At 35.3% G+C, this 25,917-nt stretch overlaps 1 protein-coding gene and 2 long non-coding RNA genes across 3 annotated transcripts; 2 read left to right on the top strand and 1 right to left on the bottom strand.

The window, feature by feature from the left end:
* Positions 1 to 3,205: 3,205 nt before the first annotated feature.
* Positions 3,206 to 5,738, bottom strand: LOC140014814 (uncharacterized). Its single transcript, XR_011821511.1, has 3 exons — positions 5,414 to 5,738; positions 4,499 to 4,554; positions 3,206 to 3,783 (listed from the first exon to the last, which is right to left on the bottom strand). It is a non-coding gene; the product is annotated as an uncharacterized lncRNA (long non-coding RNA).
* Positions 5,739 to 7,134: 1,396 nt separating this feature from the next.
* On the top strand, positions 7,135 to 9,711 carry LOC140014543 (uncharacterized). Its single transcript, XR_011821320.1, has 3 exons — positions 7,135 to 7,298; positions 8,754 to 8,839; positions 9,513 to 9,711. It is a non-coding gene; the product is annotated as an uncharacterized lncRNA (long non-coding RNA).
* Positions 9,712 to 15,899: 6,188 nt separating this feature from the next.
* LOC140014509 (uncharacterized mitochondrial protein AtMg00810-like) lies at positions 15,900 to 17,061 on the top strand. The gene has a single exon (XM_072065432.1). The coding sequence runs from the start codon at positions 15,959 to 15,961 to the stop codon at positions 16,997 to 16,999; it is 1,041 nt and encodes a 346-aa protein (XP_071921533.1). The 5' UTR covers positions 15,900 to 15,958; the 3' UTR covers positions 17,000 to 17,061.
* The last annotated feature ends 8,856 nt before the right edge of the window (positions 17,062 to 25,917 follow it).

Genomic DNA, 25,917 nt, shown 5'->3' with positions numbered 1-25,917 from the left:
CATGAATTTGTTGCCAAGTGGTTAACTGTTTCTTATCCGTTATGTGAATTTAAAAATTTGATATGAGTGTGTACTTTACCGCACTCGCTCTCTCTTTCAAACGAAATTATATTCGTATTTTGCTATGTGAATTCATATTCGACTTGTACATAGTAATATAGATGTGATTCGTATTTGTGATTCGCATATGTGGTTCGTATTTGTGATTCCTAGTTGGAATCGTCGATTTGAGCGTTGCTCATCGACTTATATTCGTGTTCGTATTCGTATTCGTATTCGGGGGACGCCCAAACTCGTTGGCTAACTTTGCGAATCGAGCCAGCATGGGTTTAGTCGATAAGCTTAGCAAATCATGAGATATTCGTAGAGTCCGATCTATTGAAAAGATCTTGCTCGGCATTACTCGCGCAGTATTGCCATGATATACTCGAGTATTATCAAAACTTTGATGAGCGGGTCTGGTAAGGGGGTGTAACGGTGACGGGATTCGAAGAAAAGTGGTGTATCTACGGACTTGCTACTTATGTGGTTGACGGAGTGTCAACATGAGTTGTGATCAAGACTTTGACTCAACTACGTGAAATTTAGCTCCTGAGAGCTATAGTATCCTTGAATTATTTCTGTTTATTTTCCTATTCGAAATGTGAATTATTCGAATTTGATAGTTTTACTTACAATGTAATTGTTGTTGCTACTTGGATTATGTGCTTGCATGTGTGTTTCTTGGTCTCACTGAGTATTGGCTCATTCCATTAGTTTGTTTTTCTTAACAGGAATCCGATTGGAAGGAGTTAAACAAATGCCGACTTGAGGTACTTTTGTATTAATGTTTTAATTGTAATCGACTAGACACTTTTGGATGTTGTATATTTTGAAAAAAGTGATTGTAAATTTGAAATTGTGATGTAAGACTGGATATTTATGTATGGAAATGACTTCGTACCTTTATTCCGACTTTTATTGTTAGTATTAGACTAAGTTTGAATTGGATTTGTTTCGAGTCCTGGCGAGAGTTGGGCAGGCGTTCCGCGGATATCCTTGGGTTCGCCCTAGGGAGAAGTGGGGGCGTCACACTATTGGTTTTCATCTACTCCAGGCTTTCTCAAGCATCATATTTTCAACAAGTGTGGGACTTCTGTTCAGTATATGAATAATCCAGTTGATAGTTTTAGGTTAGAAACTTTTTGGAACACCAATTCTTTTTAAAATGGTCCTTACCATGTTCAACATTGCACGATTTTTCATATTTGAAACACCATTCTGTTGCGGTGTATAGGTTGCTGTAAGCTACTTTCAATTCCTTGCTCCTCACAAAAATTTACAAATTCTTGTGAGTTATATTCTTCACCATGATAACTACGAAAATTTTGTATGGACTTGCCTGCGTCTTTTTTGACAAGAGTCATGAAATTTTTAAAGGCTGAAAATACTTCAAATCTTTACTACAAAAAATAAACCCAAATTTTTCGACTATAATCATCAATAAACATCATAAAATAACATTTTTCACCATTAGATGACGGATTTATGGTTCCGCATTAATTAGAGCAAACTAGTTCTAATACGTTCTTTGCTTTCCACAATTTTTCTTTCGAAAAGTTATCCCGATATTGTTTACCAACAACATATTCTTTGCAAACTTCTAAAGGAATTGTAATTTGAGGTAGACCAGTCACCATATTTTTCTGTCGCAAAGTTTTTAATCCACTAAAGTTTAGATGTCCATAATGAAAATGCCATAACCATGCCATATCTTTCGATTTGTTGAGAAACATGAATGAGTCGAGTTCTGTAAATAGAGTGGGAACATAGGATTTGCCGTCATCTTAACTTGAGTAATTAAACTCAAATTTGCTTCTCGAACCTAACATACTCCATGTTTGATAACAATCTTGTACCCCTTTTCTAGCAACTAACCCACGCTAAGCAAGTTAGTCTTTAAATTTGGAACAAAAAGAACATCAGTGATAGTGCAAGTAGAATTTCCTTTAATTTGGATAGTTACCCTTCCTTTTTTCATAACAAAAATTGTAGAGTTATCACCGAACTTGATAGTATTACAGAATGACTCATCCAACTCAAAGAATACCTTCTTATCTCTACACATATGGTTGCTACAACTGGTGTCTAAATTTCACATGTTTTGTTGAGTTTCTTCACTCATGTGATACACTATCAAAAGAGATATTTCTTCTTCTTTTTTTGCAAAATTAGTCATTTCTCCATTTTGTCTATTCAAATTAGTTCAATATTCTGACTGATAATAACCATACCTATGACATATGTAGCATTCAATATTAGACTTGTCTATTGACTTTAGCCTATGAGTTGTTGATTGATGGCTCCTCATCCTCATCCTCTTTTTTAAAACTAATTTTCTTGGTGTTGGTGTTGTTGTTGTTTGTCATGATCATTGTTTCCTCTGCCTCTATCTTGTCTTCTATATCCTCTCGACGTTGGGTGACTTTCTGTTGAAGTCTTCAATGCTTGCTCCTCTTTCTCTTGCTGGTTAATCTTTTGCTCATGAACTAGCAAAGAGTTCTACAACTCATCAATTGAAAGTGCATCAATATCTTTCGATTCCTTTACAGAGTATACAACAAAATTAAATTTTGTTGTCATCGATCGAAGGACCTTCTCAACAATAGTGACGTTTTCCAAATTCTCTCAATGGATCCTCATCTTGTTAGCGATTACCATTGTTCTTGCGAAATAGTCTGTGACCAATTCGCTTGACTTCATGCGTAAAGTCTCAAATTCGGACCTAAGAGCTTGAAGCTGCACCTGTTTTGCCGTCACATTTCCTTGATACTTCTTCTTCATGGAGTCCCAAATCTGCTTGGATGTATCTTTGCTAAGAATTGTCTCCAAGATGGCTCAATCAATAGTTTAAAAAGGTAATTCTTGGCTTTAAGATCCTTCAGCTTCAATGCTTCCAACTTTGTTTTCTGCATCTTTGACAATATTACTTCAGTTTTTGGCTTTGCTACTCCAGATTCAACAACTTGTTAATACTCCTTGGAGCTCAAGAAGTTCTCCATTAGCATGCTCTAATGATCATAGTGACCATCAAAGCAGCGAATTGCCGGTTGCACAAAGTTGTCAGTGGTCATCGTGACTTACCAACACAATTCTCATAACTCACTTTTGTTTTCACTCATGAACCTGGCTCTGGTGCCACCGATACAATTATTGAAAAAGATAATAAGAGAAGCAAAGCACTAGACTTTATTGTTTTTGTAAAGATCATACTCAACTCATAACATGAAAAGCTCTTTATAGAGTTCAAAACAACTCCACTAACTCTACTAACTTCACTAACTCCACTAATTATATAGAACAAACAAACAAACAAACATGGTCAACGAAAAAACAAGTGAATATTTCTCATAGGAAGGTGGGATTCTTCTCAAGTGCAGCTCTACATGCTTGGTTGCATATGACCTCCTAGTGCTCTTTCACGTGGATGCAAGTCTTGGATCACTCTGTAATCTGTGTCTCCTTCTTATTGATTGGTCTAAATCACATGCTCCACTAATGTTTCAGAGGCTAATAACTCCAAAAGGATTGTTTGCGAATGTGCATGAATGCTATGAAAACTTTAATTGGTCATACACCTATTCTAAGATAGTGCAGTCAAGGGAATTTCAGCGGAGAAGCCAACCATCCAATTTTCAAACTATTTGGAGGAAGACACATTTTCGGTATCCAGCATCCAAGGGTGACAATGTTTCCAGTTTGTCTTCTATCGCAAATGAGCTGTATGTTGATGTTTGTCCAATTCTGCACAAGTTGATAGATCTTCAGGAATCTAAGTCTCGTATTGAAATAGTACAGTTGGCTTTGTCCACGGGTTCTTTATTTGGACGATACGGGCCATTCTCATGTGAAGAGAAACTTGAACTTGACAAATCTTTCACTTCTAGCTCTAATACTTACAAGGAAATCGATACAAAATAATAAGTGGAGTGAGCAACAACTTGATGAACAAGGAGCACATGTACTTCTTTCTTGGACTGAGCATATTAGGATAGATATAGAATGCATTTCAAACTTTCATTAATACATACATATAAATTTACAAAGATGTGGTCATCATAAGCATTTCAAATACAAAGCATACATCACAATATTCATAACCATAAATGAGTTCAAGATATAAGGTTAATCATTGATTTTGGATATCTAGTTATTAACTTGACCAGTTAACACAGTTCATAGTGTTAACTATCACACGGTTAGCCCATTTCAAATGTCCATCATAACACTAGTTCATAATACTAACTACCATTTAGGAACTAGTCCTACCAAAGAGTCAACTTATATGAGAGCTCAGTCAAATAATAATTCAACTACTTATATTTGGCCACAATTACGCATACATATAAATCAATAACATATACACATACTTATGCCATTTTAATGAATAAAAGCTTTCAAAATTATTAGAGTTTGACAGTTGCATTTTCAAAAGATAAAGAGCACATGCATCACTTACCTTCACCAATCAAGTTAGCATCCAACTCAATTCTGAATTGTCCCAATAGAACTCACCTAAACATAACAAAGGACTCAATTAAGTCCTAAAGGCTCTTATTCATATTGAATTATCATAAAAAGGACCGCAAACACCAACCCCAAGTAATAACCTATAATAAACATCATCCTCTCACTCAAGTAGAACACAATAGTCAATTTTAAAGGTTTACTGATTCTTGTAAGTATAGAACTAGGATGAGATCTTTATATGTGCTTAAAACCCTCTAAGTCTAGTTTCTAACGCAATAAACAACCTCAATTCCGAGTTTTCTACACTAAGATATGACCAAAAAACTGAAGTGCATCTATGTAGAGGCCCAATCCAGCCCAAACATCAAAGAGGAATCCGGTGCAGATTCAAGGTCAGATTCGAGGTAGAAGAGGTTTCCGATTTCGGTTCCCAAGTTCCTTTTTCAACCTAAATTATCTCCAAACTTCCATAGTCATCAAAATCAACATTTTTTACATCCCACAATCATATTATTGCATACATAAACTTGAAAACGATTTATTAAATCCAAATCAAGAACCCCTTAGATCTTAAATTAACATAGAGGAATTCTAACTAATAATCTACCCAAGCCATAAATCAACCCAACATCCACAATTAACCCAAAAATCCCTCTTAAATATCACTTCAAGAAAAATGCTCCATCTCTCAATCAGAATCAAGAACTAAAACATCTTAAGAGTAAAGCTTAACAGAAGATCCATATGCAAGACGGCTAATTTATGCAATAAACAAGTTCAAAATAACTTGGGATAACCATAATACAACAAAACCCATTAAGGATCCATCCATATTCAAGACCCAGCTCACTAACTTAACATTTAAACTAAAATAACCATAATAACTCAAAGAAATTGGAATTACCTTTGCTAGTTTTCCAAAATGAGTATTTTGCTAGCTTTTCTCCCACTCAGATAGCCTTTGATCCTCAAGATTAGCTCTCAATTAGAATGGAACGAGAAGAGGAAAGAATAGTTAGAGAAAGAAGAAAAGGAAAGAGGAGGAAGAATTGGAAAAAGTGACATAAATAGTATACTTCCATCAACTCTTATATTCTTCTAAACAAAATTTTTCTTATTTGCATAGTAAACCGTTCAATTCTATTGACTTCAAACCAATGTTTCGAAATTCGGACCATTAATTGAACTGACAAGATGTTCAGATCAAGGTATAATCGGTCAGATTGGTTCAACCTTGATTCAATGAATTTTTTAAAAATAATTTATTTAAATATATAGGCACAAAATAAGACATGCAATGAACTAATTTAAGACTTTATATGATGAAAAGTTTAATATTTTCAAAGAGCTTGGATTTTTACAAATAAATTTTTTAAATTATAAGTTGAAACAAATAAATTTCATTTTAATTTCAATTGTATCTATCAAAAAAATCTTAAATACAGCCCAAAAATACTACAATATTCTGAAATTATACAAAATTCATGTCTACGAGAATTACACATTGTGAGTTTAAATTTAATTCATATTTTTGGGATTTAGAGATTGCAACTTAAAAAAATAAGTTTGGAGTTTGGAAGAAGTCAAGAAAATAAAAAATAGAGATGAAACTTAAAAAGAGGCAAAAAATGAGAAAAACTGAGTAGACGTGGTATTTAATAATTAGTCTTTAGGGTTGAGGAAAACCTATTCTTTTTTTTTTAAATTTAATATACAAAAACAGAGAAACTGCAGATTCAACGCTTCAATTCAACTCACACAATTCAAACAGTTTAATCCAGTTTCTAAGTCCAATCAAGCCAAAGAATGAATCGGACCGGAGCTATGAACAGTTTGTAGTCCAATCGGTCAAACCAATCGTTCCAATCCGGTTTTCAAAACAATGCTTCAAACTTCAACCTCAACATTTATACACACCTCAAAAGCCCTACTCAAGAGACAAAGGTATCACAGTCGCCAAAGAAGAGAGTTGCTGTGAGGCCCCAGTTAGTTCTTAAATTTGATATTAGGTTATATTCATTATTTGTGTGGTAATATTAGGTTTTGGGACTAATTCGAAAACCCTAAGTTGGGGTTAGGATTGAAACCCTAGTTTTTGTATTAATCATAAGTTCGAGTGGGGATTAAAGTTAGTTATGCTAGTGTGTGTTTTAGTGCGGGTAAGTGTAGGATTTGATCCATCTTATATAGGTTAAGTGAGTTTAGAAGTTAGGAAAACCCTAAACTAGAAGAAAAGTTTCTAGTGTTATGATTTGTTAGAATTCTAAATTGGGTTTAAAACCCTAATTTTGCCTATGACAAAAGTATTGTTGTTTAATTGCTTTTATGTGAGATAAAGTATGTTTAAGTATAGGTGATTAAGATGGGAAAGTGATTAGTGAAGCAATTAAGTGTGATTATGTGTTTTGGACTAGATTAAATTGGTAACCTATGGAGTAAATTGAAAACTTTCTATATATGTTTGGGCAAGAGTGTAAGAAAGAGAAAGTAAAGGTCTAAGGGCTAAGATGCAAAGTTGAAGCTTTTATATGATTGGTTAATAGGGAAAATATCTTCTTATACTTTGACTAAGCTTATATATATCATAGGATTGCAAGATTATCAAAAGAAGTAAAACAAAATAAAACTAAAGAGAGAGAGTGAGAGGGCCGAACCTTGGAGAAGAAGAGAAGGAGAAAAATTTCCTTGGGTGCATCCACTTTTGTTCATCAATCTTGTTCTTGGAGCTTGGAGTAGCCACTTGGGTACTTGATTGTTGAGGTGTGATCATCAACAAAGCTTGCTTGAAGGTAAATATCTCTCTCTTGGAAGTTAAAGATTAGTGATTAAGCTTTGAAGCCATGAAAGTGAAGTTTTTGTTGTGATTATGAACTTGTAAGGTTCATGTGGTGATTATTGTGTTGATTGATGGTTTATTTTAGTGGTTTATTGCTGTAAAAATTTCGGTTAAGGCTATGGAAGATTAGGGTTTCTTGCTAAGCATTCTAGTTAGCTCTAATCTTGTGTTATTGAACTTGTAGTGGTTGTGTTTGATGATTGGCTTCATTGGTTTGGTGAGTGAATGGTAAAAAACTGATTTGGGTTAAGAAACCCTAGGCTTCCTTAGGTTAGTTTAGCTTGGCTAATGTTTGTGGAGTTAGGGTTTGGATGACTAGGGTTAAGTTGGTTAAGATATTTGTTAAGTTTGTCAAGGTTAGTGTTTGGTAAATCTTATAGTAATTTGGGGAGAAAATTTCGAACCATTAGTAGGTCTTTTAGGATCTGGTATATGTATGATTATTTGGTATAAAATTGGTTAGAAAACTGGTATAAGAAGCATAGAGATAGACCATGCGTTTGCGACGTACAAAACCGACAAATCTGGAAAACAGGGCGGTCCACAAATCCGAACTTGAGTTCCATTTTTCTTTATGCTGCGTGCTGATTCAGAAGTTTCTCAAAACATGAAAGTTGTAGCCTCTTAATTCCTGAATATGCCTGAAAAATTTCAAGTCAAACGGATCAGTGTAGCCCAAGTTATAGCCAAAAAACTTGCACCTGTTTTGTACACTGGATTGTGTTACGTTTTTTAATTTAGCTTCTGACCATACTCTGTCCGTTTTGATAACGTGCGAACGGGGTGTTGACCCCTTCATAAGAAATGTAGATCTTGGTCTTAGCTTCGAAACGGTATAAAGTGCATCCAAATCCGATTTCCGTAGCTTCAGTTATGACCAAAACAAGATCAGTTGTCAGAACTGCCTTCGAATTTGGACAGTTCTGACAGGAACTTTGAACCCATTTTTCCCCATGCTCTGTATTGATTCAGGTTTTGTCCAAAACATAAAAGTTTTAGCCTTATGACATAGCTTTCTAACGCCTTTGGAATTTCTTGATTTGGATTTGTGAACTGGGAGTTATGGTCCAGCAAACAGACCCTGTCTGTCATCCTAAAATGCAAACTTCTGGTACTGTTTTCCATGATTTCGACCTGCTTTCATTCAGATCTAGATTGAGGTGTCTTCACAAAAGTTGTAACCCTTCTTCTTATCTTCGCAACAGTACCTCATGCACTTCGATCCGGTAACCATAGCCTGAAATTTGATCAAAACGGTTCTAGGTGCCAAATCTGCCGTTTCCGTTGCCGGCCGTTTACGTTTTTGTTTGCCGTTTCCGCACTTGCATGTGCCAATTTTGCCGTTTGGCTTGTTTTAGGCCTGTTAGTAGTTGTTTGTGATATAATGTGATGCAATTTTCTATTTCAGACGGTGACGGGCTAGACAATGCCGGTGGGGCCTACTAGCTGTATACGTGACGTGATCCTTGCATTTTTGTTATACGTACTTTTGAAGTAAGTATTCAGGCCGTTTATGTGTATAAACTGCTTATGTGTTTTGATGTGAATAAAAGGGGGACTTAGGCGAGGGTGTACTTTATCACACTCGACCTAAACCCTAGTTTGTACCTATGTTTCTTCATGAGATGTGTATACATGAATTATTTTGGTGCTGAACCCCTTGAGCTTGGAGCTCGGGGTGACTTTCGTGAATTTGTGAAATATGATGAAGTTGTGGGCCCGATTTCAAGACCTAGACGGACTATTCGAGCCGGCCGGGGCTTGGTCGAAACTAGTCCAACCTAGTCTTGAGGTCACCAAGTTCGTAGGTTCAAGTGGTGAACCAAGTTTGTGACCCGAGCTTGTGACTCAAACTCAAGTTTGTGATTTCGTTCGCTCGAGCAAGTTTGTGAGGTGACTGGCCAGTGAGGGTGATAAGGTGTTAGGTGGGAGTACAAGTGGAGTTCTACGGACCCTTATATGTGGTCGACGGAGTGTCGGCAGGATGTCACGCCTGGCGAACGACTTGGCTTTGGAGCCAACCTGTATCCTTACTTGTGTTGTTACTTATATCTTTTGATTTAACATTTTGTGACATAATTGTTTATTTAAATGTGAAATTTACGTGTTTACCCTTGTTTACTTACTAAGTTTCTAGTTTACCCCTTTCCTTTGTTTTCCTTAACAGGGGCCGACACGGGGGAAACTTTTGGCACTGTCACTAGTATAGCGAGGCTTAGTTTGTAATAGTTGGTCAACTAAGATGTTCCTTTTTGTTTTGGTGGTTTGTATAAGGACCCACCTTAGGGTCCACTTTCTGCTAGTTGTTATTATAATGTAATATGTTGGTCTGAATAGCTACTTTTGGGAATGTAAATAGAACTCTTTTGGCGTTAGATATATTGTGCATAGTACGCTTTTGGGTTTATCTAGTTTTATTGTTTTGAAATTTTGAGTCCTAGCGCGAGCTAGGCAGGCGTCCCGCCGATACCCTAGGGTTCGCCCTTGGGAGAAGCGGGGGCGTCACAGTTGCCATTTGCAGTTGAAGAGTGAAGTCTTGAGGGAGGGAGATGAGAGAGAGTTATGTCTGTGAGCTAACTCATTTGTGCATGAAATTAAAATTGGAAATATTAGGTTGGACCAGAGAATTGAAAGCATGGACTTAGGCCCCTTGTAGAATTGGAATTCTATTCTAATTCTTTCGAAATCATTGTATCCAAAAAAAAAAAAAAATTAGAATTGGGGTTCCAATTCCAATACTATATGGACCCAATTCTATGGAACCAAACACACCCTAAGAATAAACTAGCTACTAACTTGGCCTAGAGGAGTTAGCCACCTATAAAAACATAAGATACAATCCTAACTTCAGGTTAGGGTTTTAACCAAGCATAAAATGTAATCATGACTGTACATCAAATAGTTGAAAACATCTCCAGGTTTGGCACAATACTTGAAGACATCTCCAGGTTGAGCTACTCCTTTGAGAAATGTAGTTTTTCTTTTATTAAAAGAAAATTCAACTATGTAAGTCACACTTTGGCACAGTTTGCCATTAACATTTGTAAGGAAACCTCTTGGAGGAACTCCTTCCCTGTCTGGCTGATGAACGCAGCCAAGGAAGAATCTGCCAATAGCTGCTCAAACTTTTGTAACTAAAGTTTAGTTGATATGAAATATATTACCGCTTTTGGAAAAAAAACTGAACATCAGAAGATCAAGCATTTGCAGTTCCAATAAAATATCATTTCTGTGAATGTTAGAAATTCTTGTCTTCGCTAGTTCAACTTTATGGTTATTTTACTAATACAACAGACCATAATATCTTTCACTTTATTTGAATAGAGCAGACCACAATATCAACTTGCAAATGAAATGGAAAGAAACTCCCGATATTAAAAGTACAAGAATTGAGTATTAAACTTCACAAATAAACTCTAACTCTTGATATATTTCAGGTTTTGCATGTGAAAAATTATAACTTCTTCACAATATTGAAATTTAAACCATGATTATCCAATAGTTGAAGTTGTAATTCACTTTTCCAAATAAACATGGTAATAAGTTTATAGAGAAAATTGCAATTTTGATTTCAAGTGTGGGGCATGAATGCTTCTAGTCCTTAAAGTTTTATCCAAAGCAAATGTAGTTCCAAATGTTTTAATCTCTAAATACATTTAGTCCTATTGATTGATTTTTACAAATTGCCACTAGAATTCGGTCACTTACTATTAGTGCCGGCAATAAATTATTTTTAAAAAATTAAAAATATAAAAAATTATTATTAGCCATAATTTGTAGTACATGAGAACTAATGGTTAGCTGTTTTTAGTCTAGAAATACAAAATTTTGATCAACAAAAAAATTAAGGGTAGTTATCTTTTATTACAAATTATGCCTAGCAATATTTTATCAACTTTTTTAATTTCTTCTAAAATTTAGTTGCTGGCGTGTGACTTGATTCTGGTAGTAATTGAAAAAAATTAGTTATTAGGACTAAACGTGCCCTGAAACTTGAACATTTGAGACTAAATGTGCATAGAAACTTAAACATTTGCAACTAAGTTACCCCAAACATTTCGGACCAAATGCAATTCTGTCTAAGTTGCATGCTTGAAAACATGGCCTATCTAAATGTACGAGTTTATTGCCATTATGATCTTCCTCTCAAAAAATATTTCCAAACTAATGTAATTTCAAAATTTATTCCCTTGTTAATATATTTGCTGCCATGTGAACTTTAAATATGGAAAACTAATCACGCTTAAATTTTGGCTCTGAGTTTTTTACTAAAACAATCTACTTCTCGAAAAATAATCCTAAAGTAATTCTCTTTCAGTTTTTATTCCCTCGTGAATCCATTTATTGCCACATGGGATCCTATTAAAAGAAAAGAATCACTTGTAATTATTTTTTCTTTATATTGCAAGCTTTTGTTTTTTCTATTTGGTGCTCCACACGCATACGGTAGGTAAACTAAAAAGGAAAATAAATCCATATTAATTAATGCTTTAAAATTATCAACTATCCCTTGAATCGCGACAATTTTGCAGAAGAAATTTACCCTTTCATGGAAACAATAATGTTAGAGTCACTATTGTGTACTCTTATGGTATCACCGCACCAGATTGCAAACCCATATTACATATATATCCTATCTTTCGGCTATATCTTGCTTTTGTTCTTTTGTTGCCACTATTCCTACTTAGCATTATTCTTGATGTTAGATCACAAGTTTCTTTCTTTATTTGCTGTTACATGCAATTTCATCCACAGTGAACTCTTGATTTTATACATTTCAAGAAAATTTCAAAAATTTGATTGTATGACACACTAGTAAGTATTCTAAGATAATGATCATAGTTTAGTATAAACTATAAAAGTTCCATTTTAAATGAAAAGAGAAATGAAACAAAAAGTCTCGCATTTTTTGACCCATCACAGAGAATCTAAGCAAGTCATAATTAGCATTAGAATTAACACCAAGGTTAGCTAGGAAGAGTTATCATTGTGCAGTCTAACAATAAAAAATCATGAATTAACACGATAGATCTCTAAAGATTTTCAGTTTTTCTGAATGACAATTCATCATACACATGGCAAGAAAATTTTTGAGTTGCTATGATGATATAAGAAATTTCCAAATATATTAAAAATTTTCCTCAAGGTAGACAATGAATAATATATAGAGAAGAAGTAGCAAAATTTGAGCTATTGAAAAATAATTAAGGATTTGTCTAATGTGAATTTTAATCAAGTTTTTAAGAATAGTTATTGTCATTTTAATGGGATTTACCTCTCAAGATAAAAAGAAGATAAGAGCGTAAGTTTAAGGGTAATTAGTTTTCCATATTTAAAGTTCACATGGCAACAAACATATTAACAAGGTAATAAATTTTGAAACTACATCAGTTTGGAAATATTTTTTAAGAGGAGATTATCGTGGGAATAAACTCCTAAATGTACATACCAAAATGTTTGTGAAGCAGCGTAATGAAAAAGAGTTCCCAGAAAATTTACTAGAAAATCACGCTATTACCTTGTAAAGGGAAAAAATCCACTTTGAGTTAGGACACATTTCATCCTTAAATTTTTAGACGTATCACATTTAGTATATTTTTTTTCCAACAATTGTTAATTGGGAGAAATCTAAACCTAATCCTTAATCCCACCCAAAAAACAATTGCTGACTTCTGGGTACGACTAAGGGACTTAAATCTCACTCACTCAACCCTCACTGGACCGATGTGGGAGAAAGATCACATTTAGTACATAAATTAATTATTTTGAACCATATTTCATCCAAAAACGGTAAAATATTCAATTTGGATGGAGAAGACTGACGTGACTATTAATTTTGACTGAGAAATTGGTTTTACTTAACGGTCACGTGTCAAACACGTGACTTTTTTCATTTAAATTAAGTAATTTACTCCCTCCATCCCACTTTGATAATTCTGATTTGTTTTTCACACAGTTTAAGAAAAAGTAGTTAATTTTGTTGGAACAATCAATTTAGGTAACTATTTTTCTAAAATACCCTCACATTAATTAGAGTACAACTTTATGGGAACTTGAATTAATGGTAAAAAAAGAATCAACTCTCATTAAATGAGATAGGTTTATAGTAACAACAACTTACATTGAATAAGGGTATTTTAGGAAAATTAAAGTACAACTATATTTTTCAATTGGAAAATTGTCTATAATTTGGGACAAACGAAAAAGAAAAACAAGACTATTAAAGTGAGATGGAGAGAGTATCATTTTTGGACTAAATACAGTAAAAAATAATTAATTTATATATTAAATTTAGTGCGCCTAAATGTTTGGACTTTGGAGACGAAATTTGTCTCTGGCTCAAAGTTTAGAGACGGAAAATGGATTTTTGTTCCACCAAAGCTTTGTCTTCTTTCTCCTCCAAAACCAAGACCACCCTTTTGCTCTTCGGATCTGCTTTTGCATCTTTGACCGAGAAACCCGACCAGCTTGAAAGCCTGTCCTGATTGGAGCTGAACCAAATACTATTAGTAAGGGGAAGATAGCAGGGACAAAGAGCAGAAGCAGCTTTTTGCTAGTACTACTTGTTTCGATGAAGATTAATGGGAGATATGTTGGTTCCTATTCCGTTAAGAGAGCATCCATGTCTTCTTTCAATCGCAATGCTGGAGGTATTTCTGAGCATTTCTCTCCAAGGCCACTTCCTCTTACGCTACCCTTTTCTTGTATCAGCGGCAATTTTGGTGTTTTCTTGGCCCATTTTCATTCTGCTAGGAGAATTCAGTCTCAGAATGATAAGGGAGTATTTAAATCTGGGTTTGCTGATAGTATTCACAATCTTGATGATGCCGTGGGTTTGTATAAGCAGATGGTCCGGATGAAGCCTCTGCCTTCTGTTATTCATTTCAACCAATTGCTTGGCCGTGTGGTCAAGATGAAGCAATATTCTGCTGCTATTTCTATTTACAAAGATATGTGCTTCTTGGGTGGTGTTGGTGTTGGTGTTGATGAGTATGCCATGAACATGGCCATTAATTGTTACTGCCTCTTAAATAGGATTGATTGGGGCTTTTCTGTTTTGGGATTTTTCTTCAAGCGTGGTTATATGCCCGATGTTATCACCTTTGCCACTTTACTTAAAGGGCTCTTTCGAGAATACAAGATTCTTGAGGCACAAGAGTTATTCAGGAAGATAATATGTGAAAAACTATGTCAACCCAGTGATAAAATGTTTGCGACTGTAATAGATGGGCTGTGCAAGGTGGGGAACACTCGTGCAGCCATTGAGTTTTTGAGGATAATGGAAAGAGGAAAGTGCAAGCCCGATACCATCGTGTACAGCACCATCATTGACAGCTTATGCAACGATAGGATGGTGGATGAAGCTCTTGCCCTTTTCTCTGAGATGATTGATAAGGGCATTCCCCCTTTTCTCAGACGCTAGACACCTATGGGAAAAGTTTGAACATTGTTTATCAGAAGGCTTTAAAAGAATTTTAGAATTATCACGTGATCAAATACAATACAAAGTATTAGAACAGATAAACAATTTTCTGCAATCAATGCAAAAGGACATCAGCTCATATGCTCTAGTTCCACATGCTCTAAACTTTAATCATTTGAACAAGAATACGAGAGACACAATAGCAGAAACAGCAATCACTGTGCAAGAGTCTGATCTCCAAGCAATTGATTAACTAAACTGTGATCAGAAAATTGCTTTTGATATAATCATCAATGCAGTGTTCACAAAAAAAAAAGGTTGTTTTTTTATTGATAGCCCAGGTGGAACAGGCAAAATATTTCTCTATCGAGCACTGTTAGCTGAAGTTAGGTCCAAAGGACACATAGCACTTGCTATAGCATCATATGGAGTAGCAGCCTCAACATTACCTGGTGGAAGAATAGCTCAATATACCACTCGATGCAAGAAAAAATAGTAACTGCAAAATCAACAAACAAAGTTCATCAGCACAGTTTCTACAATCAACCAGCCTTATAATTTAGGATGAAGCTCCAATGACAAATAAAACCTCAATAAAAGTTGTTGATAGATTGCCCCAACATTTAATGAACTCAAATGGCTTATTCGGATCAAAAGCAATTGTTTTTGGAGGAGACTTTCGTCAGGTATTACCGATTGTTACTGTTAGGAGAATATTAGTATTCTTATAGATAATAAATTAGTAAGGGTATTCTTGTAAATAGTCGGTTAGGTTTGTACTCCTATAAATACTAGTTGGTCACTCATAATATGTGACTAGATGTTTTCCTCCCAAGATACCTGTTAACATGGTATCAGAGCAAAAGTCCTAGGGTTAGGGTTAAATATCTAGCAAAAGTCTTGACGCGATACTGTTCACGCGCACTGTTCACGCGGTACTATTCACGACGCACTGTTCACGGCGCACTGTTCATCACGAATTTTGATTGCTGTTTTGTTTGAAGTGCTATTCGCTATGGTTGAAAAATGCATTTCTGCATGGAGATTTGGAAGAAGAGGTATATATGGAACAACCTCCTGGATTTGTTGTTCAGGGGGAGAATCCGTGGTTGGTTTGTCGTTTGTAAAAATCCTTATATGGATTGAAACAGTCTCCGAGGGCTTGGTTTGGCCGGTTTAGTAGTGTTGTCATGGAGTTCGGTCTGACAAGATGTGGAGTAGATCACTCTATATTTTATCGGCATTCTAATGCTGGTAAAATTTTATTAGTTGTTTATGTGGATGACATTGTGATTACAGGTGATGATGTTGTGGGGATCCAGAAACTTAAATCCAATCTGCAGGCAAACTTTCAGACAAAGGATTTAGGTCATCTACAGTATTTTCTGGGTATTGAGGTAGCTCGGTCTAAATATGGGGTTTATTTATGTCAAAGAAAATATGTACTCGATATGTTGAGTGAAGTTGGGATGTTAGGTTGCCGACCTGTGGATACTCCTATGGATCCCAATGTGAAATTAGCAGGAGATCTAGGTGCATTACTTGATGATCCTAAGCAATATCGAAGACTTGTGGGTAAATTAAATTATCTCACTGTAACGAGACCTGACATTTCGTTTGCAGTGAGTGTTGTGAGTCAATTTCTTGATACCCCTCGTACTAGTCATTGGGATGCTGTTATACGGATTCTCAGGTATCTTAAGAGTGCTCCTGGAAAAGGGTTGCTGTATCAAAATCATGGACACACTGATATTGAAGGATATAGTGATGCAGATTGGGCTGGTTCTGCCTCAGATCGAAGATCGACTACAGGATATTGTATGTTTGTTGGTGGTAATTTAGTGTCGTGGAAGAGTAAGAAGCAAACAGTTGTATCCAGATCAAGTGCAGAATCTGAATACCGCGCTATGGCTCACACTGTGTGTGAGTTGGTTTGGGTGAAGAGCATGTTACTGGAACTTGGGTTTGAGCATAAACAGCCTATGAATTTAGTGTGTGATAATCAGGCGGCTGTTCATATTGCGTCTAATCCAGTGTTTCATGAAAGGACAAAACATATTGAAGTTGATTGTCATTTCATTCGAGAGAAATTGCTTGACGGGGTCATCAAGACATCTCATGTACCGTCTGTAGATCAATTGGCTGATGTATTTACCAAGAGTTTAGGGGGCTCTAGGGTGAAATACATTTGTAACAAGTTGGGTGCTTATGATATATATGCTCCAACTTGAGGGGGAGTGTTAGGAGAATATTAGTATTCTTATAGATAATAAATTAGTAAGGGTATTCTTGTAAATAGTCGGTTAGATTTGTACTCCTATAAATACTAGTTGGTCACTCATAATATGTGACTAGATGTTTTCCTCCCAAGATACCTGTTAACCGTTACTAAGGCACAAAAATAGAATTTATTGATGCTTGCATAGTAAAGTCATTTATATGGCCATTGCTTCATAAACTTCACCTGACAGAGCATATGAGAGCAAGATATGATCCTGAATTCACCGAATATCTACTTTGTATCGGAAAGGGAACAGAGATTGCTATCAACAATTAATTTATTCAAATACCTGCACCATTGCTAATAAGATACACAAATGACGAAAATTCAATCATAGAACTCAGCAGGGTAGTATTTCCAGATTTAGTGGTATTCTCCCATCATGATTTTTCAGTTGTAAACTATGCTATACTTACATTAAAGAATGATTTCGTTGATGAGATCAACCAGAAACTAACACACCATTTACCTGGATAGATTCAAGAATACATCAATAGGGATAAATGCATTGATAACTCTGAATAGACAATCATGGAGGACTTCGTAAATGACTTAACACGAAACAGATTTCCCCCTCACAAGCTGCTCCTCAAGCAAAACTGCCCAATTATGTTGCTCAGAAATATTGATCCCCCCTAAGGACCGTGCAATGGAACAAGTCTCGTCTGCAAATTTTTACACTCTAACATTATATATGCAACAATAAATTGCGGAGAATTCACTGGCAAAGAGGTCTTTCTCCACAGAATCTTCTTATGAATTGAGAACAATCCAAACTTACCAATATCTTTTGAACGCATCCAGTTTCCTGTTCGACCTTGTTTCGCGATGACTATTATGTGAACTAGTTTTTTCGCATGGACAGCTATATGTAGCAATGTCAAGAGCAAAAATTAAAAACTCAATTAAAATCTTCATTAAGCCACCTATATTTGATAGTGAACAGGATTCAGTAACAGAAAATGTAGTATATAAAGAAGTATTGGATTTGGCATATGAATGACTTACTTACTCACTCGCACATGTACCACTCTCTAGCATACTGCCATTACTTTGTTGTCATATTTCTGTTGAAAAAATCACCCACCAGTTATTTTTCAAGTTACAAGAGGACATGAAAGTCATAGGATTTGCTGAAATTGTTCTTGGACTTCAAGACCGAACAACGATAGTTCAAGTTCCTGACAAACAAAAATCGCTCTTATCAAAAGCAGGAAATCGTTATTAGAAGCTTACACTAATTGATCAGTAGGTAAATACACTAATAAACCTTTCTGAATACTTATTATAGCTCAACACACACCTCATATTTAAACGAAACCAAACCTTTTGTGCAGGGAACCATAGTAGTAGCTATGATATACAAATTAGATATAGAATTCTTTTGCGACCATTTCCACCTATATAAATGTTACATGCTATCTAATGCAAGAGTTGAAGACACCCCATTGGAATATCGGGCACATAAGAGTCAATGCACCTGGTATATTGACAACTCCATTGTTATTCAAGCAATGGATGAACCAAATCCCCTAGAATTTCCTCTATTTTCATATTCACACCTTTCAAAAGATTCTACTAGTATATTGATAATAAGTCAGATATAGGTAATGTGCAGAACTCAATACAACTATCCAATATTTAGAAGATTGGTAATTAGTTTCTCCTTTATAAATGCCAAGAGCATATATACTTGGCATTGTCGCACAGGTCCATCCTCGAAACCATAGAGGCACTATCCCAACCAGAGAGATTGTGATCATAGACAAAAGATAATTACCATAGCAAATAAGATAATCGCTCCATATATATTATACCACCAAATTACATAAATAGCTATAAAAAAAACCTAATAATAGACAGCTAATCAAATGCACTGCAGCTTCATGCCAGCCATCCTAACTCTCTGGGGTGATCACAAGATAGATGAAGGCCAAGCAATTGCCAATATAATTCAATCAATGACACTCATTGTTGCACTTCAAGTCAAAGTTTCATCATATCACAGTAAGTATATCACAAAATATTACAACTGTACAATTCATATACTTCACTACATATTAGAATATTAATGAATGTGTTTAGATATATAATTTTTGGATTTTTTCAAAAAATATTTGAAATAGGTGTTTAGATAACAAAGATATATACCCAAATATTGCTGTTGTTAGGGATGGCAATAGGGGCGGGTGCCCGCGGGGCAGAAATGGGGCGGGGAGGGGGCAAAATATTTCCCCTGCCTTAAAACGGGGCGAGGGGTGGGGCAACATACACCCGCCCCATTCCCCGCATGATATATATATATATATATATATATATATATATATATATATATATATATATATATATATAAACCCTAAAATTTGTAAAGCTGCACCTTCACTTACAATTTACAATGGCCAAAGCTAGTCATCTACCGCACCTTTGTTCATCTGTGTTTCACTACTGTTCACCGCCATTCACCTCTGTCTGCCGAATCTGGACCTTCCACCCTCTTTTTCTGCATTCTTCTTCACGCTTTGGTTTCGTCCGCTCTTGAATCCTTTCTAGGTTTGCTCCCTTATCATTCTTAGTTTGATTAATGTATGCATGCGAATTGCGATGTTAATTTGTGCCTTTTTTCTGTTTAATTTGTATTGATAGATTAATGAAGCATGCGTGGTGAATAAATAAGGAATTTTGTGTCAATTCTTTTGCCAATTGGTCTAGTTGATTACATCTCTTGTTTTTTTTTTCTCTTCTAATACTTCACGCTTTTTAGGTTGTTGGAGATTAAGAACTACCAATTGTAGTTTTGCGATTTGATTTTTCATCTGATTTTCCATCTTCTCACAAAATCATCTTGTTATGTATGATTGAATGTTAACAACTAATTATTTCATGTTAGGAGCACAATATCTGCGAAATTTTTGGGATGCAGAATAACAGTTGACTGTGGGATTTGTATCTAGCTTGTTGCTGTATTATATGATTTATTTTGAAATTCATCATTATGAGCAGTCTATTTATTGTGTTATTTGCTTTCTTGCCTTTGTAAAATTCTTATCACAGTGAATCAGTCCGAAAATCTAATTGCATCTGAACAAGGGGATAATTCATCAACTCCATAATCAATGAATGTTGAATCAGTTGACTTGACAGATACAGTAGAAGAAGGTGAATATGAAATTGATGGAGGAAAAACAAAATTAAAATCAAAAGTTTGGACACATTTTGATAGAGAGAAAGGTGAAGATGGCATTTTTTATGGTGTGTGCAAGTATTTTAAAAAAAAATACAAGACAGGTAGCACTCATGGGACGAGTACTTTGCATAATCATTACAAAATGTGTGATAAAAGGCTTAAACAAGATATTAGGCAAATGTTACTTCGAAATGGTAGTAAAAAGAATGATGGCAAACAAGAATTGCACAATTATGTGTTCGATCAATAACAGTCATGCCATGAGCTTGCATCTGCAATTGTATTGCATGAGTATCCATTATCTATTGTGGATCATTTAGGCTTTCAAAAATTTGTTAAGAATTTGCAGCCATGTTTTAAACTTGTGTCAAGAAATACAATTAAAGAAGATATTTTGAAGATCTATGAATTGCAAAGATTGAAGAATTGTAATATCTTGAAGAAGCTTGGAAGTAAGATAGCAATTACAACCGATATGTGGACTTCTAACAACACAAAGAAAGGCTTCATGGCTATCACTGCACATTTTATTGATGATTCTTGGATCTTTACAAAGTCAAATTTTGAGGTATGTTTTCAAAAGTTAAAAACTTGAATTATGTTAATTGTTTGTTATACATGAGCAACTTATTTTTTTCTTGTATTTAGGTTTATCTATGTTCCTGATCCACATACCAAAGAAGTGTTAAGTGATGTGCTTCTTAGTTCATTGATGGATTGAAATATTAATCGTAAGATATCTACGATTATCTTAGATAACTGTTCCACTAATGATGGTATGATTAATTGTTTGTTGGAAAAGTTGAATGTGAGTGATTTGTTGATAGATGGTCTAGTGCTTCAAATACGTTGTGCTGCCCATGTCTTAAATTTGATTGTCAAAGATGGTTTAGAAATGATATCAGGTGGTATTGAAAGAATTCGTGATAGTATGGTGTATTGGATTGCTTCTGCTGCTAAAATTGAAAATTTTGAAGAAGCGGCTCGACAATTGCGCATTTCTTCTACTAAAATGTTGTGTTTGGATTGTAAAACCCATTGGAATTTGACTTTTTAAATGTTGCAAACAGCTGCAATTTATAAAGACGTATTTCCACGGGTTAAAGTGCGTGAGAAACACTACACTAGTTTGCCAAATAATGATGATTGGGTAGTTTGTAATGCCATTTGTGAGGAAGTTGAAATTATTCTACCAAGTCACTGAAATGTTCTCCGGTACTCGATATCCTACATCAAATGAATTTTTTACAAAAGTTTGTGACATTAATGTATCATTGGCTCAATGGATGAAAAGTTCAAATTGTTTAATTAGAGTAATGGCAAAAAAGATGATGGCAAAATATCAAAAATATTGGAAAGATTGTAATGTGATACTTGGTATTGCTGCAGTTTTGGATCCTAGATACAAAATGAAGTTGATTGAGTATTATTTTCCTATCATTTATGGTGATGAATCATTCATGAAAATTGAAGCAATTCATCAAAATTGTTATTCTTTGTTGCATGATTATCAATATCAATCTAGTTTGGACGGAAATAGAGTTGATAGTCAATGCATGGCTTCACATAGTGAGAATGTTAGTGGGAGTCATGATAAGAATGAAGTTGAAACGAATCCTCTTGGTGATTTTGATAAGTTTGTGGCTTCTAACTCTATTGATGTTACTTCTAAGTCGGAATTGGATTTTTATCTTGAGGAAAATGTGTTACCAAGAGTTTCAACTTTTGACATACTTGGTTGGTGGAAAACACATAGGGTTAAATATCCCACTTTACAAAAATGCCTAAGGATATTCTAAATGTACCTATCTCAAGTGTGGCATCTGAATCTACATTTAGTACTTGTGGAAGAATAATTAGTCCTCATCGATGCAAATTTCACCCCAATACCTTGGAAGCATTGATGTGTACTCACACTTGGCTCTGGAATGAAATAAATTGTATACAAAAGATTTAACTTATACTTTTAAATTTATACAATTTTTTTGCATTTCTTTATTTAGTAAATCAGTGGCTATTTTTTTTTGGTGCAGCTACTTGCTCTACTTCGGAAGGGATGTCATGTAATACATTGTTTGATGAAGAAGATGATGTTGATTGTGTTACTGAATAAGTATTAAAAAAATTTGATTCATCTAAATTAATTTTCTCCAATTGTTTGTTATACACTATAGTCTGGTGACAAGCTTCTTCTTTTATTTTAGCATCAAATGTCAGGGTTGCTTTATCAAGTGAGTTATCACATCTCGAGGTTGATGAAGAGCAAATGTTCTGAAGTTGTTGAGTTATATTAATGAAGAGAAATCTGGATTTATTGTTGAGTGTTTTTAGTTTGTTGAATATGAGAAATCAATCGACTGAATTTGTTGAATACAAGAATGAATGTAACTTGACTTGTTATACTTTATTTTCATCTTGACAGCTTTTTAATTTTATTTAACATTGTTTGCAATTGTATTATTGTAAATGAACATTTATGATACGTTGATTTCTTTCCCCGCGGGAGAAACGGGGCGGGGGCAGGGGCGGGGGATACAAAAATCGACAAAATCCCACATGGAGACTCTTTGTAAGCCAACATTGACGGCTGCTTCGGTATGAAGGCCACATGTACATGACTAAGCAAATTTGTAACCAATCTGTCTTGACCATCAATGCAATTGAAACTACCTTTAATAGATGTGAGACCATTGTGTAAAATTTGTACCGTTGTGACTACCGTCTGAGTAAAGCAATTGTAAAGCTGCTCCTACCAAGCCCTCCTCAAAGAATTTATTCGAGCTTTCCTCCTGCACTTTAATTGCCTTCATCTTCTCCAATCAAAATCTGCAAAGCTGTTTCCCGGCAATAAAGCTGAGGCTGCTGCTACCAACACCCGGTGAAGGAACAGATTCCTCTGCCACAAAATTGTAGCATTTTGTGTCTGGATGTGAGCATGAAGTGTCAGTAATTTCTATATAAGTTTTGGCCTTGGATTTTAGATCTAGATACCTAAAAACAACTAGAGAGGAGGGTGACTGATCAGGATTGGTCTTAGCTTTTATCCCTTATGGCTGATCTCTGAGCTTTGTCCATGCAAAGCAAGGGAAGAAGCTGGAGTATGATAAATTGCCTCCAATTTTTTTGCCCTAATAACCCACCTGTAGAGTACATATTGTGGTTAGTAAATTGTTCATCCTCTTCATGTTTTTATTGCCCTTACAAACAAATGGTCTTTGATTGTGGTAGTGTCTTTTTAGAACAACATCAATCGGCCTTTCTGTGTGTTTATGTAACTCGAAACGCATGAAATTAGATTTGTTGGATGTTGTTAGTGTTTGCGTCTGGCCTTCTCCATGCTGAAATTGCACAGTTATGGTTTTTTAATCATGCATCAGGAATTGATATTCATGTTACTGTGTATTTTTTGTCACTTCAGCTTCTAGTTCACCATCCCCTTCCACGGCTTAGGGTAGGATGCTGACTTTTCAACAGTGAAGTGAGATCTGAAATTTTATACAATTGTTTCTTACCATGGATAAATGTAGCTCAATATTTGCTTAGTATAGGTGCATAAAAATTATCTGCTTCGATTTTCTAGTCTGCTACATGTGTTGCCAACGACTGATTTACCTTCACACCCACTTCGCAAATTGCTTCACATGTCTTTCTGTTGATCTTGATTCCTATCTTTTGATGTTTACAAAACAAATGGATGATACTAATATCTCTTCAAGATATACTTTCAGTTATGAAGTTATTTGATTGCATGAACAAGTGCAATTGAAAGAAGATAAAGGTTGCTGAAAGCTGTCGGACGTTCAAAAAGACTGCATCGGACGTCCGATAACCATTGAGTATCTTCGGACGCAGAAAACCAGCCTACCGGACGTCCTAAGGAATTGAAGAAAAATTCTCAGTTTTACATCATACCTTCGGACGCAGAAAACCAGCCTATCGGACGTCCGATAGAATTGAAGAAAATTTCTCAAACTCATTGCCTGCTGTCGGACGCAAGCATCGGACGTCCGACAGTATCGGACACAAGCATCGGACGTCCGACACTCCAACGGCTAGTTGACTCTTCAGCTACTTTCTATCCGTTGGAAGCACTAATGAGGCACTTTCTTGATCCTATATAAATAGTGGTTGGTCAGATATTTCAAACAACTTTGGCACACTGAAGATACAAAAGATCTAGAGTGATTTTAGTGAGAAAATACTCATCAAAGAAGATTTGCAGTCTTAGTGGTGTGAGGTTCATTGTAAGCTTTTCATTTGTGAGTGAATCTTTCATGAATGTAGCTCTGTGAGGGTTGTCTTGAGGGATAGTAAAACGTCCTGACTTGACCGAGTGGTGTTCGGGGCAAGGAGGAGGTGATCTTTCCTTTGTACGCAAGAGTGATTGTAATTCATCAATTTGAAGAAACTTATTTGAATTAATCTACAAGCTCAAGAGGAGTTGGGTAGTTAATTGGTTTGCAATTCTTTCCCTTTTATTTACTTATTGTTATATTGCGATCTTTTAATTGCTTATCGATTGGCTTTTCGATTGGTTGTTTTCGATCCTTACAATTGGTATCAGAGTTTGGTCTCCTAGAGATTAAGCTCAATCGGCTTGGGAGTAAAAATGACAACCAATAATGCCATATTTTTTGAAGGACATTCTGTCATTAGATCACCTATGTTTAATGGGTCAAATTATGTGAGTTGGAAAGAAAGAATGATTATCTTTTTACAATCTATTGATATTGAATTGTGGTTTATTATTAATGAAGGTCCATATGATACCTCTCTTATAGATGAAAATACTCACAGATCTAGACAAAAAATGAGAAGTGAACTGACTGCTGCGGATAGAATTCATCTCACCTTAAATGCAAAAGCCATGAATGTGTTATATTGTGCCTTAGATTCAAATGAATCTGCTAGAGTCAAAGGCTGCAAGTCAGCCAAGGAAATTTGGGATAAATTGAGAGAATTTCATGAAGGTAGTGAGAATGTTAGAGAACAAAAGAAGTCCATTCTGGTTACCAAGTATGAATCGTTCAAGATGGAACCTCATGAAAACATAGATGAGATGTACTGTAGATTCAACGACCTCATTAAGGATTTAGAGGTGCTGGAAAAAGAATATTCTCTAGGTGAGAAAAATAGAAAAATCCTGAATGCCTTGTCCAATGATTGGGAAAATAAAGTGACTGCTATTGAGGAGGCTAAAGATTTGAATACTATGCCTATTGAATCTCTTATTAATTCTCTAACCTCTTATGAGCTGAAACTTAAATCCAAAGTGCAAGAGGAGGAGGATGCGAAAGTAAGAAGGAGCATTGCTCTAAAGGCATCACAAGATGAAGATGATTCTGCCTCCCTAGATGAAGAAGATGTGGAAGTTGATAACAGTGATCTTGCTCTCATCACAAGAAATTTCAAGAGGATTCTCAACAAAAAAGGATTTAGAAGAGGAGAATCTAGCAATTCAGATTCTAATCAATTCAACAATGCAAGAAACAAAGGAAGATATGAAGCCAACAAAAAGCAAGGTGACAAGTGCTTTGAATGCGGCCAATCTGGACACTATGCAAGTGAGTGTCCAGTGAAGAAGAGAAAAGGTGAAAGAAAACCCAGATTCAATAACTTCCAGCTCACATGGAATGAATGCAACTCCGATGGTGAAATTGAAGAGGAAGAAGAATATGCTCAAG

The sequence above is a fragment of the Coffea arabica genome, chromosome 9e, assembly GCF_036785885.1.
Source record: "Coffea arabica cultivar ET-39 chromosome 9e, Coffea Arabica ET-39 HiFi, whole genome shotgun sequence".
Taxonomy (NCBI): Eukaryota; Viridiplantae; Streptophyta; class Magnoliopsida; order Gentianales; family Rubiaceae; genus Coffea; species Coffea arabica.
This window is presented reverse-complemented; position numbering and strand designations above follow the sequence as displayed.

Excerpts from the sequence above, each read along its gene's own strand:
- LOC140014509 (XM_072065432.1), top strand. The coding sequence starts at position 15,959 with ATGGAGTTCGGTCTGACAAGATGTGGAGTAGATCACTCTATATTTTAT.